At 37.7% G+C, this 18,385-nt stretch overlaps 1 protein-coding gene across 8 annotated transcripts in view; it reads right to left on the bottom strand.

Annotated features, from left to right (window-relative positions):
• The window catches only part of CBFA2T2 (CBFA2/RUNX1 partner transcriptional co-repressor 2), a 133,923-nt gene that overhangs the window by 17,473 nt on the left and 98,065 nt on the right, over positions 1 to 18,385 (bottom strand). For 7 of the 8 annotated variants that reach the window (XM_084888558.1, XM_084888559.1, XM_084888565.1 and 4 more), the window contains 7 exons: positions 16,995 to 17,138; positions 14,159 to 14,400; positions 12,350 to 12,439; positions 7,411 to 7,592; positions 6,277 to 6,530; positions 5,945 to 6,030; positions 2,964 to 3,159 (listed from right to left, as the gene is read on the bottom strand). In XM_084888558.1, coding sequence (XP_084744684.1) covers positions 2,964 to 3,159; positions 5,945 to 6,030; positions 6,277 to 6,530; positions 7,411 to 7,592; positions 12,350 to 12,439; positions 14,159 to 14,400; positions 16,995 to 17,138 — 1,194 coding nt within the window. The remainder of the gene's footprint in view (positions 1 to 2,963; positions 3,160 to 5,944; positions 6,031 to 6,276; positions 6,531 to 7,410; positions 7,593 to 12,349; positions 12,440 to 14,158; positions 14,401 to 16,994; positions 17,139 to 18,385) is intronic. The other variant, XM_084888564.1, reaches the window with a different exon arrangement.

The following is an 18,385-nucleotide window of genomic DNA, read 5'->3' as shown; positions in this document are numbered from 1 at the left end:
CTACGTTCTCGGCTTGTTGTACCACTGCAGCTTGGGATCCTCCCTCACTATCCTAGGGATTCCTTTCGGCTCTTTCTCAAGCTGGTTCCTATTTCATCAATTATGTCTTCCACCTTCTGGTTTCCTTCCCTGTACTTTCCTTCCTAATCATAGTAGACACTACAATAAAGGGGTTGTTAATCTAACAGTTAATTGTTTTTGGTTGAGTACAGAATTCTAAGCAAAGTAACTTTCCTTCAGATTTGTATTTATTCTAACTTCCAGTGATACACACTGATAAGTCTGTTTCTTCCACTGTGTTGTTTATTTGGTAGGATGGTTCAACCTGCAATACTGTCTTTCAGTTATGGGTAAATTTTTTGAATTACTTCAATAACTATTCTATTTTCACTTTCTGTTCTGTTCAACATTTCTGAAAGTCATAATTTGAATATATGAGTTTGACAGAAACTCTATTTTTTTAAAATCGTTTTCTCTCTAACTTGCCTGATCACTGGATTCATTAAACATCTATATTCAGATTCATTGGTCCCCAAATCATAACCTCCAGGAAAAGTCCTGGAATGTGTACTTATAATAAATGGCCAGATTAATCACATTCCCAGAAAAACTGGGAAAAATTGACAGCTGAGTCAGTTTCTTTCATTAAAATTCTTTTAATTGCCAAAACATTAAATGGCTAACAGGTTTATAAAAACATTAATGTATAAATTAATGAAAAATTATAAAGTTAACACCCATTAGCTCCCAGGTCAAGAAAGAAAACACTTCCAAAAACACAAAATCCCCAAGAAAATCAAGTGGTAAACCTCAGTATTGTTTAAATGATGATAAACAGTAATTCTGTTCTGAGAACAGCTAATAAGATGATGAGACCTCACACTCTGTATCATTTGTAACATCTGCCCCCTGGTGGTCAATGTGGGTCATAGCGATTGGTTGAATGGTTAACCATTTGGTTGGACTTAGCATATTAGGTTTATATATATATATGTAAAGTAATAATATCATCCAGTCTCCAATCACTTTCTTTCCAAATCACCCAAACACTTAAAAACTAAATACTTCAATAAAAATCAACCAAGGTTTCTGTATAACCCAGAACATGAATTATCTAGTCATTTAAAAGTCCTTCGTGTGTGTGTGTGTGTGCTAGGCCTCAAAATATACTGTAGTTCAGTGTAGGAAAGTGCTATTCACAGTGCTGGTCTGCAAACTGTTGTTTTTTTTGTCCGTGAAGAGATTTGGGACTTACACCAGAACACAAAGCAACTATGTCTTAAGCACACTGCTTAGTGCAGAGGGCTCTTCTCATAGTGAAGCTAATGATGCCTGCTACATGCTGGGGTAAGTGTCTCATATCAATCACAGACCAGTGATTTTGGTCACATTTTTTTTATTTTTTAGTTTTGGTCAAATTTTATTTTTATTTTATTTTATTTTTTTAAAATATATTTTATTGATATTTTACAGAGAGGAAGGGAGAGAGATAGAGAGCTAGAAACGTCAATGAGAGAGAAACATCGACCAGCTGCTTCTTGCACACCCCCTACCGGGGATGTGCCCGCAACCAATGTACATGCCCTTGACTGGAATCGAGCCTGGGACCTTTCAGTCCGCAGACCGATGCTCTACCACTGAGCCAAACCAATTTCGGCAGTTTTGGTCAAATTTTAAATAGCACACTAGTTTAGGATATGAATTATGCTTCCCCTTCTACACTGCAATGGATATGTAGTACAAAAAACAGTGAAATAAAAATATCAAGTAGATACTAAAAGATACTGTTCAAGTCAGACAAATTAATATCCCTGAGAAATCTGAGAGAATGAAACACTGGATATGTGAAGAGCTAAAACCTAGAGTGACTATTTATTATCCCAACTGTCCTCATTTGAGAGTGAGGTAGGTGCTAGTAATAAGACAGGATAAACTGGAACTTTGCCGGCAAGTTAGAACATATATTCATTCATCCTAGCTAGACCCTCAAGAAAAGGGTGAAAATGAGTAGATGTTGCTGCAAAGCAAAAATTGCAATCCTGGTGGGAGAAGAGCTGACTCCTGACTACATATCTCACTTTGCATTCATGCAGACTCGATGGAAGGTTTGTGATTTGGATGGTGAACTTTGGGTAAATTTCTGCAAGTTGTTAAAGGTATTCTTTGATGTCTTGCTGTGCTAGATCTCCCAATGTTGCTAACTTATGGTTGGCTCAAGAGTCACTTCTGTGGATGAGGTGGGACTGTGGGATTCCAATCTTTTTGTATATATTTTTTTTTGTCTTTTTGAGGCTAACAACTGTCTTCTGTGGAACATACTAGGTCTGTCATAGGAGATTTTCCTGGTGAGACTCTGGAGCTTGAACTGAGTGGGTGGGGAAAGAAACTATCAGACGGCCCCTCATTGATCTGTATCTTTAGATAAGGTACCTTTTCAGTTATTAGGTGAATGTGACGGAACACTTTGGAGGGAATAGATTTGGCATCCTAGATGTACCCTGGATTGAGAGAACAGTTGCTGCCTCAGGCAGGAAAAAGGGACAGCCCAGATTGATACAGTAAAATCTTTTGTAGAGACATCCAGGCAGAGGTTGAAAATAGTATTTTCCTGGATGTGGAGTTGGAAAAAAGACAAGGGAAAGTGAGGCAAACGTGTTCAGGGCTACAGTGAGGAATAAATGTAATGTACGTAAGAGTATCTAGTACATTCAGCCATGCTGAATTTAATAACCAAATACTCTTTTATCATCATCTAGCACATATACAGAGAGTTAAAAACAGAACAAGATCACAAATATTCTCATTTTCCATGAGAAAGACAATAGTTCCTGAACATGCTAAATACCGAGTCCTTGAAATATTTTAACATTTACTCTTCATAATCATCTGGGTCTTTTTAACTCCACATTCTAGCACCACCTTCCTTTAAAGTGAAATATAAAAAGCTGGTCTTGCCATCTTACCACTGCTGAGAGAATCTGCGCTCCCAGGACTGTGCTGCCTGGAGACCAGTTCATTCCCTGTTTTCCTCATCTCTGTGTTTTCGTTATATCGTCTTTTCCAGTAGTTGAGTTCATCACGATCAGATTCCTGACAGCGCCGCAGAACTGCCATGGAGCGCCTTGTTTTTTCTACCATTTCCATAATGCAGTTCAGGGCCTGAACCAGAGAAGAAGTCAGGCAGTGATGAGATGAAGACATTCAAACACTGATGTTGCAAATCAAGGATACGTAAACAAATTATATAAATAATGAAGGTTTAAGGGTCTTATAGACACAATATCAAGCTTACATTTTAAAGCCTTTATTATAGCTTCTTTAAAAATATTTAGTTTATATAAATATGTGCACAAACACACAATTTATTTTTTGTTTAGATTTCAAAATAACACTGGATTCTTTAAGGTTGAAGTAACCAGACTCTCATTATAATATAGCCCTTTAAAGACTATGGTGACCATGGAAATGATAATATGCTGGTGAAGACCTGGAGTGGGTGGATGGGTAGGGACTTAGTGGAGGAGGATAAAGGGGGGAGTAGAATATATATATTATACTGACAATAAAAAAATAAAAATAAATTAATGAGAATAAAAACAATACTTAAAAACCAAAAGACTTTGGTGAAACCTTATATATTTGCATAAACACACCAAGGTATCTGATGAAGCTGGCGATTTATTAAGACTGTTATGGGGGGGGGGGCCAATGGTAAAATATGTACACAGATAATAATTTAATTTAAAAAAAAGAAAAAAAAAGAAAAAGAACCCTAACCAGTTTGGTTCAGTGGATAGAGCATCGGCCTGCGGACTGAAGGGCATGTATCTTGGTTGTGAGCACATCCCCAATAGAGAGTGTTCAGGAGGCAGCTGATTGATGTTTCTCTCTCATCAATGTTTCTAACTCTCCCTCTCCCTTCATCTTTGTTCAAAAAATCAATAAAATATATATTTTTAAAAAGAATGTTATCAGAGAAATAGCATTCAGAGACCATTTTTATCACTCAAGATTCAAAGAGCTACTGTATATATACTTAATGCAGTACTATATCTTCTCTTCCCTTTTAGTGAGAAGGAAACCCTCACTTACAATGAGACAGAGAACTTGGGCTTGTATTCTGTACTGGCCTTCTGATTCTCATTTGTTTTTGGAGAAGCTCCATCCATTAACACTTCATATATACCATGCCCTGTGATTAGCACCTTACATATTGTTACAAACCTCCTATAAATTCAAATACCAAGTTTTAATCAAAGAAAAAATAGACTTTTAAAATTACATTTAATACACAATATTATATTAGTTTCAGGGATACAACATAATGACTTGATATCTATTATATATACCTTACAAAGGGATCACCATGATAAATACAGTAACCATCTGACACTGATAATACTAGAGGCCTGGTGCATGAAATTCATACACAGGAGGACTGTTCATCAACCTGGCCTGTACCCTCTCCAATCTGGGATCCCTCTCACAATCTGGGACCGCTGGCTCCTAACCGTGCTCCCAGCCAGCCTGATTGCCTCTAACTGCTTCTGCCTGCCAGCCTGATCACCCCCTAATTGCTCCCCTGACGGCCTGACTGATGCCTAACTGCTCTCCCCTGCCAGCCTGATCACCCCCAACTGCCCTTGCCTGCTGTGAACCGCCTCCTATGTGCGTATGAAGACGTTGGGACCAGCCTCCTCCATGCAGCCTGGAGCCGTGGGGACCTCCAGGCCTCCTAGTGCAGGGCGGCCACTAGACCCTAACTCCACTGTGGATGTGGCCATCTTGTGGTGGCCATCTGGTGATGATGTTGTGTGAGGGCGTGACACCACCTAGGCTTTTATTATATAGGATTATTGACTATATCCCCTATGGTGTATATTACATCCACATGACATTTATTTTATAATTGGAAGTTTGGACTTCTTAATCCCCTTTACGTTTTTCACCCATCCCCTACTCCAACCTCTCCTCTCTGCAACTTCAGTTTGTTCTCTGTATCTATAGTTTGTCCCTGTTAGGTAATGTTTGTGCATTTTTTTTTTAAAGTTTTTTTTAGATTCTACATGAGTGAAATATGGTATTTATCTTTCTCTGACTGACTTATTTCACTTAGCATAATACTCTCTAGGTCCATCTGTGTTGTTGCAAATGGTAAGATTTCATTATTTTTATGGCTGAGTTAAAAAAAAAGGGGGGGGCGAATGGGGAAACAACAAAGATACAAGTGTCAAAGCTGGGATCTGAACTCACAAACCTCTATAACATGACTTTACTTGGTTAAGACTTGAAGTGATCACAAAGATTTGGGAGTTACGCTTAGCTCTTTAGCTGGGGGAGTTAATAGATAAATCAGCTTTTATTGCAAAGACACTGTAGCTCTGGTTAAGTTCACTTGAAACATACATACTCTATTACTATTGGTGATATAAAGAATTAAAAGTATGAACAAGTTAGGTCCAGGGCATGGGGGGAACGGGTATGGAGGGGACAGGAAGAGATTTGACCAAAGAACATAAATGCAGTCCAGCTGTGTCACTCAGTGGTTGAACGTTGACCCATGAACCAAGGGGTCACGGTTGTATTCCCTTCCTGGTCAGGGCACATGCCTGGGTTGTGGGTACCATCCTCAGTAGGAGGTGTGCAGGAAGCAGTTGATCAATGACTCTCTCTCATCATTGATGTTTCTCTCTCTCTCTCTCCCTTCTTCTCTCTAATATCAATAAAAACATATTAAAAATGCACAGCCCATGACATAGACAATAGTGTGGTGAAGGCTGGGGTGGGTTAGGAGCTGGGTGGAAGGGGGAAAACAGCAGGAAATTGGGGGACATCTGTAATACCGTCAACAACAAATTAAAAAAAAAACAACACCCCACTTATTTGAAATTTTAAAAAAATAATTAAAAGTAGTAAATATGAAAATTATACATAAGATTCTTACATGATCAAGATGTTTCCATTCATCAGCCCATTCCCTTTCTGTCAAACGGTGGTCTACCAACTCATCTTGATAGCCTCCATTTAGACCTATTAGAAATTAGAGATTCAACTTGAGGATAGAGTGAAGAATACAGTAAATAGAATTCTATCAAGTAAACACACATTCATACGAACTATGAGTATACTATGAAAGCAATGATTCACAACAGAGTGTGGGACCCCCAAAATGACATAAAACCAACCAAAAAATTACCATTGAGAATATATTTTAAAACTCCTATAAATCAATAATGAAAGACAAAAAAACAAAAGAAAAAGGTTTATGTCACTTACTAAGATTGTGGTGTCTATCACGAACTTCTCGGTGTTCTAACATCTTGTTGGGCTCACGATATAGGTGGGAAGTTGCAATATCTTCTAAGGTGTAGTGCTGAAGAGGTGGGGGTGTAGGATGGAACTGGCCTCCAGGATTCATAAGGGGTACAGTGAGGGCAGGACTGTGCCGAGGAGCAGGGCTGATTGTACACACTCTCTTGGCAGGAGGTTCAGGAGGAATTGTATCTCTTTCAAAACTGTTGTCTTCCCTCCTGTAAAAAAGGTAAGTAGGTATCTGAGCCCATCAACAAATGTTCATGCAAACATATTCTTGAGCATCTACATTGTGCTAAGCATTTTCACAAACAGGAAGACCATAAGAAAAGGTTTGACATAAGACATGAACTGAAATGTCTTCAGAGAGATAATGGACACTGCTGATTTATTCCAGCATAAAAATAAAAGTCAAATTCACTCACAATAAGGCAGAAATAACTAAACCTCATGAAGCAAAATGAGACACTAAGGAGACAATGGCATTTCCATATGATAAGAATATGGAAGACTATGGGTTCTACAATGATTAGAAATTTGCTACTGTGGAGGTCAGTTATTGAAAACAGTTCTCTACATTGAAGGAAAAAGGCTGAATAAATAATAGACTTGTGAATTGGTTGGGCTTTTAGTAATTTAGCTTCAATTATAATAATTTTCCACTGCTATTTAAAATATTTCTTCTTTGGCAAACTATAAAATATTGTGGTGGACACTCATGCTGAAATATCCAGAATTAATTAAAATAATGTCAGCCTTCAAAATAATGGTGATTCATTAACATGTATTAGTAACTAATTGTTATACTTTTACAAAACCCCACACAGAAAAAAATATCTTAGGCAGCTTGTTTTTTATGGTTCTAGAACAATGGATACATAGAATATTCTAGACCAGAGTTTTTCACCAGAGGCATAGAGAGTCATCTGAAGCATTTCAAAAAAAATACTCATATCTGGGAGCTACACCTATAGATTTGAGAAGCATTCTGAGTGCACACCTATCTATAACTACAGTAATAAAAATTTCTTTCACAAGTAAAGAGGAAGCTCAATGGTTCCAGAAACAGGAAGGATGAAGAAGCTCTTCTCTGCTCACCTTTCTGGACTGGGCCTCTTTCCATTTCCATGCACTTCCATGAGCAGCTCTGAAGAGTCAGCAGGGGAAGCGATACTTGTGTTGAGCAAAAGGTGTTCGTGCTGAGCCAGGTACTGGGATGGGGTCTGCTTGGCGGCGCGAGCGCAGTGCAGCAGCTCTCGCTGCAGCAGGGGCAGGTTGGCCTTGGAAACAAAGAGGCAGGGTGGGAAGGCAGTTTTCCCTGTGTTGGGCTCCACACAATAGGGCCCAGCATTTCAAAAGGCTCTCAAACAAGATGACACAAGACCAAAGTCTTTCTCTTCTTTTCAGTCTGATTTTTACATGCCTATGTGAGTAAAGTGACATCTACTATAGTGAACTTGAAATGACTAGTTGATTTCTCTTGTCTCCCCAAAATGTAAATCTACTTAAGGAAGAGAACATGCTTTATTTATTTTTATGGCCTAGTACAGTGTTAAACAAAGCTCAATAAAGGTTTGTTGAATAATATTTCAAAGACTTACACATTTTTGAAGACTTTGGTCAGTTAGAGAATTCGTATGCCTTCAGGGGAGTAGGAGGAATCCACTCTTCCATCTATTACTACAACAGCTTAGTTTCTCTCTTCTGACTACTACTTACCCTTCCCTTCATGTTCTCTGTGAGAAGTGCCATGGAATTCTGGAAACAGTGATTATTCTAGCTTGGTTGGAACATGAGGTTTTAAAAAGAGTACTGGGAATAACTGGAATGAAGCCTTAGACTAGGCTCTGAGAATACACAGGTAACCTATGGGCAGAACTGTTTTCTTGGTGTGGTACCCTCACTAGGCACATTTCTTTAATGTATAAAAGGACAAAAATCATGTACTGATTATTTTTCCTTCGCCTCAAACTGAGAAAGCCTTTAGTGTGGACAAGTCATATAAAAAAAAACTCTATACTCGTTCAATTGAACTCTAATTCCTTCTCATATAAAGGTATTTTTCTCATATTCCTTCTATAAAAAAAATTATATTTTTCACCCCAAATTTAAAAACAATTCAGCCCTGGCTCATGTGGCTCAGCTTGTTGGACATTGTCCTATTTCACCTAAGGGTTGCTTATTCAACTCCTGGTCAGGGCACATGCCCAGATTTGGGGCTCGATCCTTAGTGGGGGCATACACATTGATGTTTCTCTCTCTCTTAAATCAATAAAAAATCTTTTAAAAAAATTTCAGACCAGGCCCATAACATAAGTCTTTATTCCAATGGAAAAAGACGAACAAGTGAAAAGAGAGTTTTAATATGTGCAAGTAATCATCCCTTTACCAAGGGTTAATTTAACAGACACCATAATTTGTGACTGCTTAAAGCATAAATAAATTGACAAAAACCCACATGCTAGCCAAAAAGCTTCCATAACAACCTACCTCATGCTGTTTTCCAAAATAACACAGTTAAGAATAGGGAATTTGATGATATAAGACAATTTTAAAGTCTGTTCTATAACCTCAATCTTGTAGCAACTGTGAAAACTTAATGAAAAAAATACCATGCCAGATCTTTACATCTGTGACATGTATGTACCCTTTGATGAATTAAAAAAAAAAAAAAAGAAAGCTAATTTTCCCCTAATAACACAAATTGCACAAATCCTTCATGATTACAGAGTCTTGGGGAAAATAATTGTCTACTGGCTCTGACATACAGAAAACAGACCAAGATAGAACTAGCACAGCTGTTTAAGGGCTGAACAAGGCACCACAGGCTGCTCTGAGGCGCTGAGTCTTCATTGCTGTCAGAACAAAGCTACAACACTAGCTGTTCGCATTTTCCTCTATGTCTCCTATGCTCCCATTTAAAAGGTTTTAAAAAACCAGTAGCAGTACTTCAGGAGGATAACCCATCTTTTCTCTTTTTTAAAAAGCTGTTGCTCTCACATGTGTCCTGATCAGGGATTGAACATGCAACCTGATATGTGCCCTGTCTGAGAATCGAACCAGCCACCTTTGGTGTATGGATTGATGATCCAACCAACTGAGCCACACCAGCCAGGACAGATGACCTACCTTCTTGATGCCATTACATTTTTGTACAAAATGAAGGTAAAGTAAAAGAAGATATTTACTAGCCAGATATTTAGGCTTTGTGAGTTAAGGGGCATAATTGAGGATATTAGGTGGATACACATATACAAGATAGGAAAACAAATTTCTAAATATTATCCTGACAAAAGTCAAAATATAAAAACAATTGAGTAGCCGAAATGGGTTTGGCTCAGTGGATAGAGCATCGGCCTGCAGACTGAAGGGTCCCAGGTTCGATTCCGGTGAAGGGCATGTACCTTGGTTGCCGGCACATCCCCAGTAGGGGGTGTGCAAGAGGCAGCTGATCGATGATTCTCTCTCATCGATGTTTCTGACTATCACTCTCTCTTCCTCTCTGTAAAAAATCAATAAAATATTTTTAAAAAAAAACAAACAAAAAACAAACAAACAATTGAGTATAGTTTTTTGGTAATATCAGGCTAATGAAAAGAATGGAATTAATTTAGAAAGGGAGTGGATTAAGGAAAACAACTTAATTGGGATTCAAAGAGTGTTCCCTATTACCAAATCAATTACAAATGTTCATTTGTAAAACCAATTCTTTTAAATTTATTAATTTATTTTAATCTTTATTGTTGAAAGTATTACATATGTCCCCCTTTACCCGCTATTGGCCTCCTCCAGCCCGCCCCTGCCCCCACCACCTTATTGTTTGTGTCCATGAATTATGTATATATGCATACAATGTCTCTGCAAGGCTGCATAAAACCATGTGGTAGGCTATATTTGGATTACAGGTGTTTAAACTATGCCTGATCTAGAGCACACTGATATCTTACTATAGTTTTTTTTTATTTTTTATTAAGGTATTATATGTCTACATATCTTACCACTGCCCCCTCCATACCTTACTATAGTTTTTCACTGCCTTTATGCTATCCATAACTCTGCAAATTATAAAGAACTGACAGCAATGCAAAGTAATTATTGTCTATGGACTTGCATAAAATTATGTCCAGTAGAGATTTAATTGACTTTTCTTGCCCACTGTAGACGAAGTCAATTATACCTCTGTTCATTCATATCAATAATACTGATTTTAAATGTATTTATTCTTTGGGTTCTCTCCTGAACTGGTACTAACACCTTACTGATTCATTAATAATGAACTAAATAAAATCTTTGACATGGGTTCATTTTTCCTCTGCAAGTCATAATGATGCAATACCTGGTTTTGAAAGTTATCATTTAATAGAAAGAAATAGAAACTTTATAGTGGGAAGCATGACATAGTCTTTACCAAGTGACCAAAGTCAACATCACCAATTATGAGACCAATTAACACCTATGTCTCCTGACAGAAGTTATATCTTAGCTGCTATTTACTGCCTAAAATGTATAACATGATTCTCATCATGAGGAAGTGTCAGAAAGATCCACATTGATGTACATCTATAAATTAACCATCTCATACTTTTTAACAATATCAAGATCATAAAACACTGAGAAGTTATTGTAGATTAAGTAGACTAAAGAGACATGACAACAGCCCTGGCCAGTTTGGCTCAGTGGTTGGAGTGTCTGCTTGCAGACTAAAGGGTCTTGGGTTTGATTCCTTGTTAAAGGCACATAACTGCGTTGTAGGTTCGATCCCCAGCCCTGGTAGGGGTGCATGCAGGAGGCAACAGATCAATGTGTCTCTCTCATGTCGATGTTTCTCTCCCTCCCCCCCACTTCCTTTCTCTCTAAAAAACCAATGGAAAATATATCTTTGAGTAAGAATTAACAAGGAAAAAAAAAAAAGAAATGACAAAAAAAAAAAAAAAAAAGCAAAATGTGATCCAAAAAATAAAAGGTTTTCTTTTGCTGTAAATATCATTAGTGGAATATTTGATGAAAAATGATATGTTCTATAGTAATAGAATTTCATCAATTTTAATTCTTTAATTTGAAATGTATACTAAAGTGATTCAATATATCATGTCTATAGCTTATTCTCAAACATTCCTGAGGAAAAAAAATAAATCTAAAGACAAAGAGAATAATAATCCAGATGATATAATATTAACATCTGGGGAATCTGAGAGAAGGGTACAGAAAAATGTTCTTGTATCATTTTGTAACTATTCTGTGAGCATGAAATTATTTAAAAATAAAGATTTTTTTAAAGGACATATTACATATAAGGCTATGTTTCAGGGAACAGTAATTCCAGAGAATTGAGCTATACAAAACTGGGGATACAGTGCTTTTCCACATACTCTCCTGTCCTTAGGGCAGCAATTTTCAACCGGTGTGTTGCAGGAATTTTTAAAACATGCAGTACCTGACTATTAAGTCAGGAGCACTGATTTCTTGTTTCTTCGATTGTAAAAAAAAAAAAAAAAGACAACAGCCAACACAACAATAGCTGTGAATGAACCAAAATTATACCTATTTTCTTGGTTATATCATCAAAAATTATATTCTTGGTGTGCTGCAGAATTTCGGTAATTAATTTGTGTGCCATGAAATGAAAATTACTGCCTCAGGGATAGGAGTCTGAGCTGCAAAGGCCTCTCTCTGTCTGATAGCCTCCTCATAGATAAGACATTTCTTCACACTCTGGCCACAACCCAAAGATTTAGTGTCTAGTTATTTCTGCTAAGACCCAGCCTCCATACCACCCCTATACCTCTGGTCCATTCACAGGAGCTCCTGTGTGTTATCAGCAGAATCTGCATATGAACCACAACGCAAGGCTTTTGTAAATCTCATCAAGTATAAGACTCACCTGCAGACTGCACTCACATTTTTCTAGCAGCCCAAAATAAAGATATGAAAATGTGCAAGCTGCCCAAATTTAGATCACAGAACAGGGATCAGTAGCAGATCTTGAGGAAATATTAAGGTAAATAATTACATTCAGTAATTATCTCATAAAAATTACCTTGAGGAATGGAATCACAAAAGGACGAAGAGGAAAGTTTGTAGCTTCTTGGAGCTTGCAATGGAATTCTTCAATTGTTACTGTTGAGTTCTGAAAAGAGAAATAAATAACCTCCTTCAACTTCTAAAAGTAGACACTGTCCTCATATAAATCCCTTTTAAATCACAAAGTATAATTTCAAAAGTACTATTGTGATCTCAGATCCTTTTCAAAAGTTAACCAAATTATTTCCTTTATAAACAAAGTTTGACTGTCCTTTCTTTACTACCCCAATCTATCTATATTCCCCTCGAAGGCCAGCAGCCTGGGCTGCAGAATAGGGCGCCGTCTTTTTCACTGTGAAGACAGGCACCCAGGCCCTTTGTACTGCAGGGGTCATGGCAACACCTCAGGCACAGGAACCATATTTACAATGTTTGCAGTTGAACAGATTCGGATCAGTCTAGGATGTCAACTTAAAAGACTCAACCCAGTGCCTCATTCCTTCAGAAGTTGTTTTCTTCATAGGTTCTGCCTATCTCTTAGCATCAGTTCCCAGAGTCTTCTAAATTCAAAGTTTAAAAAAAGAGCCAAACACGTGCCTTCTGCATTGAAGGGTTGTTACAGTTTTGCAAATCTCTTTCATATCTAGCTTAATAAAAGACAGCTGGGTTCTTCAAGATGCTTCTGCATTTAATCTGTTGCAACATCCTATATCAAACAACCTCTAGAAAATTCCATCACACTCACGAGAGAATAAGAGTGAAAAGGCAAGTAACATCTTAGTATGATTATGAAAATAATTTTTACCTCTTGGGCTCTCTAACAGTCTGAGAGAATCCCAGGGGTCCCTGATAACACTGAAAAGTGCAACATGAAAGTTTAATACTCTGATTCATCTTTACCACATATAGAGGCTAACATGCAAGAGCATGGGGTGCTTTTACTGGAAATAAATCCTGAAGAATTCTATTTACAAACTTTGGGAACTGGTAGAACTTCCCTTATCTACACTGAAGAGTCAAACCCTACCCAGCTATCAGTCAGAAAAATCACTCCCTTTTACCACGGGTTCACCACACTCAGTACAGTATTGAAAGAAAAATTGTGTGAACCTTAAAAACTCCAAAGAAACTGTATTTTCATGAGGAGCTGTAGAACACTTCTTTAATATTATTTAATACTATTTGTTTAAATGAAATTTTTAATTTTACAAATTATTTGTCTGAAAATTAAGCTCGATACTTTTCCTTTTTCTCTGGCTTGGAAACAATGCACCAGGCACTGACTATATTAAGTAACAAAGCCTGTTGTTAATTTGGTTGAACCTCAATGGCTTGTTGAAACTCAGTTTTAAGGCATATTCAAAGTTTCTTAATGGAATAAATCAACAGCATAAGAAACTATTAGGTAAACATTATAGATCTGTTCTTTGATAAACTTATTTTAATGATTTCAGAGAGAGGAAGAGAGAGGGATAGAAACATCAATGAGAACCATCAATTGGCTGCTTCCTGCACACCCTCTACTGGGGACAGAGCCTATAACCTATGCATGTGCCCTGACAGGGAATTGAACTGTGACCGTCTGGTTCATTGGTTAATGCTCAACCACTGGGCCACACTGGCTGGGCTTGAAAAACATTTTTATAAACGATTGAAATCCACAAATTAACAATTTTACACAAGTTATATTAATAACTAATCTAGTTTGTAGATTTTGCCACATTGCTACAGGATTGGGAGTGAGCAGAAATATTTACAGCTTCTCTGCTGGCTTCAGTTTTGAGCCATATATGCAGGCAACTGTTGACAGTGATGCTGTACTTACCACCAGTGCTAGAACAAGTGTCCGAACCTTCTCCCCAATCTCAGGTGAGATGTCATTGCCAAACTGTTGCAGAGTGGTGAGAAAGCGTTTTAACTTGCTGAGCTGCCGAGCACCGCAGGTGGCTGGCAATTGTTGATTTGTTAGTGCAGATGATGTGGAAGAGGCAGGACCATTGCTGAATCTTTGTGGTGGTGATGGGGCACCGTTCAGGGTAGGAGGAGAATGGTTGGTGCCATTGCTTACTGAAAGAAAGCCAAATGAAAGACTCAATGCAAAACACAAGAATCTTTGATACATCCTTCTTGTTTGCATTCTCCATTTATTCACTCCAATTTTGTAAAGCACGTGTTAAGAGTACACAAGACACTATTTCTAACCAACAAGATTGAGACATACTGTCAGTTAAAAAAAAAAACAGTAACATAAAAGGTACTAAAACAGAAGAGCAGAGTACTACTAGAGCAAAGAGAAGGACATCTAATTCTTCTAAGTCTTTCATTAAAAAGATCACTAGAGCTACTGGAAAGAAAGCTCTACACTCAGCTTCAGCAATCCTGTAAATTAGTTGCAATGGTCTGCCATTTCTTTGTGTTCACAGAAAGGTCAACTGCCACTGGAGAGCTGCCCTTTTTTGAAACAGCCCATTAGAATAATACATTATTGTGCTTTTAGCCACTCTGATGCCCAGACAAGCTTTTTCATGGCCTCTTTAGTGAAAGCATATGATTACATATTCTGAAATAAAACATGTCCACCCCCAAGTAGTCAAATATGGAGGTAAAAAGGACCAAATTTATATATACATATCCCCTGTGCAAGCTTGTGCAATGGTGTTTAAATAAGAAAATGCATATAGCACCTAGTACATTGCTCTAACTTGATATGGATGGGTAGTATCCAAATAGAAATTTTCTGCTTTACGAGGCTAAATGTCTGTATGGGTCAATGTGAACTGGATGTAGCATGGGCATGGAAAGACAACACAAATTAAAATCTAGATCTGTGTGTGTCTCTCTCTAGATTTTAGATTTTAAACTGAAGCTTTTGTTGTTGTTGTTGTTTTTAATATATATGTATGACTGAATTCGTTAAGTTATAAAATTTGTGAAAATTCAGCTTTAGAAGATACTGCCAAACAATTTAGTCATACTTAAACAATGTGTGAGTGTTCAGGTTGCTCCACACATACTCACCAACACTTGACAATTCTTTTCACTTTGAACATTCTTGTGGGTACATGGTAGTGCTCTAGATTTTAGTTTGCATTTCCTGGATGACTAAAGTTGAACACCTCAGACTTACTGGCTAATATAATTATTTTTTAAAAATATATTTTATTGATTTTTTTACAGAGAGGAAAAGAGAGGGATAGCGAGTTAGAAACATCGATGAGAGAGAATCATCTATCAGCTGCCTCTGGGGATGTGCCCACAACCCAGGTACATGCCCTTGACCAGAATCGAACCTGGGACCTTTCAGTCCGCAGGCCAACGCTCTATCCACTGAGACAAACAGGTTTCGGCAAATTCTTATTAGCTGAATTCTGTCCCCCATAAATTCCCATGTTGAGGTTCTAACCCCTCCGTAGCTCAGAATGTGACTATATTTAGAGATAGGACCTTTAAAGGTTAATTGATGTCATATGGGTAGTCCCTAATCCATTATGACTATTTTCCTTAAGAAGAGAAAGGGACAACATGAATGTGTTGGCACAGAGGCAAGGGCAAGGGGGATTATAGCAAGAAGGCAGCTTTTGCAAGCTAAGGACAGAGGTTTCAGGGGATAAAAAAAATCAAACCTGCTGTCACCTTGATCTTGGATTTCTATCCTCTAGAACAGTGTTTCCAAAACTTTTGACATATGTGTACCCTTTCTATAATTTTCGTAATGCTTGAGTACCCCTCAAAAAAAAAAAAAAAAAAAAAAAAAAAAGATGTATTAGGCGCAGCTAAGCACGATGCAGTACATATCCCCACCAAACTCCGGTGCAACGCGTACCCCCACCAAACTCTTCCCGTACCCTTGGCGGTACGCGTACCACACTTTGGGAAACACTGCTCTAGAACTTTAAAAAAAATGAATTTCTATTGTTTAAACTACCTAGTCTATAGTATTTTGTTATGGCAGCCCTAGCAAACTAATACAATATTCTCTTTTTTGTAAAGAGACTTATTAGCACGATAGTCCTGGAAAACTTTTGTAAATAATTCAATAACTTTATGAATCTTACTTTAATTCCTATAAATCAATCTAACTTTAGTTCATTATTTTAGAACTCAAGAATTTAAAACACCTACTTCCCAGACAAAGAGTATGAAAAAAATATTGGGACTATTAAATTTCCAAATGCCCAAATTAGCTAAGTACTATTCTCAGAGGGCAAAAGCAATCTATAAAAGAAATAACCAGATATACATTTCTGAGATATCTCTCTCTCTCTCTCTCTCTCTCTCTCTCTCTCTCTCTCTCTCTTTTTTTTTTAAATATATATTTTATTGATTTTGTACAGAGTGGAAGGGAGAGAGATAGAGAGCTAGAAACATCGATGAGAGAGAGTCATTGACCAGCTGCCTCTTGCACACCCCCTACTGGGGATATGCCCGCAACCAAGGTAAATGCCCTTGACCGGAATCGAACCCGGGACCTTTCAGTCCCCAAGCCGACGCTCTATCCATTGAGCCAAACCGGTCTCGGCTGAGATATATCTCTTTTAATAGCCATTTTGAAAAGCTTGTGAATAGTATATATTGATATATGCAGAAGGCTTAATGGGAGCCAGTCACTTAGATACAAATGTCACTCAGAATCACAAATTCAAGTAACTAAGAGTTCTCACATGCTGTAGGAGTAAATGACACTGGTCTGGGTCCTCCGGGATTTATTGGTGGGAGGGGTGGCATGGTGGGAGGTGAGGATCTTGTCTGTATCTTCACTTCCACAGGCGATCCAGGCATTGCTGGCACCCTTTTCTCAGGACCAACTGTAGAGAATAAAAGAAATGGAGGTCAGAGTTTTCTATAAAATAATAAAAATAGTGACAATAATTTGAAATACTAACATACCGGTATTTTCCTAGAGGACTGAGAAGAAAATGCTTAGATAGACTGAATAGTGGTCTTCAAAAAGATATCTATCTCTCAATCCCTTGAATTGTAAATGCTTCCTTATTTGGAAAAAGGGTCTTTGAAAATGTAGTTAGTTTTGAGCGGAGGAGATAATCCTGGGTTATCTGGTGGGCTCCAATTCCAATAGAGGCAGTCCGTAGGACTCGACGAACGTTGTTTTGTGGTTATGTCGCCATCTCCCATTTATATGTTTTTAAAAAGTTCTGTCATTTGACATATGTGCATATGTGCTTTATGTCTTTTATTATTTATTTACCACAAGAAAAGGTCAGGAATTGTTATTTTTCTTTTAAAATTTTTTACAGTTTCACTTCATTACTGCTGTGCATGTGCTCCATGTGAGTGACGTAGGTGCTTATGTAGGTGGGTTCCGACTTATGGTGAAAATCGCATTATATCGCGCCATAGGAATGGCTCTCCGATGTAACCTGAGAACCTACTGTATAAAGGAACCCTCATGAGAAGAGCTGAAGAGATACACACACAAACAGAAGACTACATGGAGACACAATCATACAGAGAGGACACAGTGTGACAACGGAGGCAGAGATTAAATGAGGCATCTACAAGCCCAGGAATAGCAAGGGTTATCAGCCAGCACTAGAAGCCAGGAAGAGTGGTCTGGAATTGATTCTTCCTCTGAGGCCTCAAGAAGGAATCAACCCTCCTGATACCTTAATTTTAGACCACTGGCCCCCTGAACTATGAGAGATTATTGTTTTAAGGCACCCGGTCTATGGAACTTTGCTACAGCAATCCTAAAATACTGAAACAAGGCAACAAGGTCAAAGATTGATGAGACCAGAAAGTTAACAGTGAGGATAGTGGCTGGGAAAGAAAAAAAAAAAACACCAGTTTATAAATTCTGTTGATCTCAACTACATTCTGTATAACTTCTCTTTATAAGTGAATCAAGTTAATGGGGGGGGGGGGGAAACTAATTGGGAACTATTTAGATCAGTGTCAATAATCAGTTGTATATAAATTACTATGAGTGAAATACTAAATTTTTGTTGTTGTTGCTAATCCTCACCCAAGGATATATTTTTAAAATATATTTTATTGATTTTTTTACAGAGAGGAAGGGAGAGGGATAGAGAGC

This window comes from Pipistrellus hanaki, assembly GCF_964339955.1.
Source record: "Pipistrellus hanaki genome assembly, chromosome: 6".
Taxonomy (NCBI): domain Eukaryota; kingdom Metazoa; phylum Chordata; class Mammalia; order Chiroptera; family Vespertilionidae; genus Pipistrellus; species Pipistrellus hanaki.
This window is presented reverse-complemented; position numbering and strand designations above follow the sequence as displayed.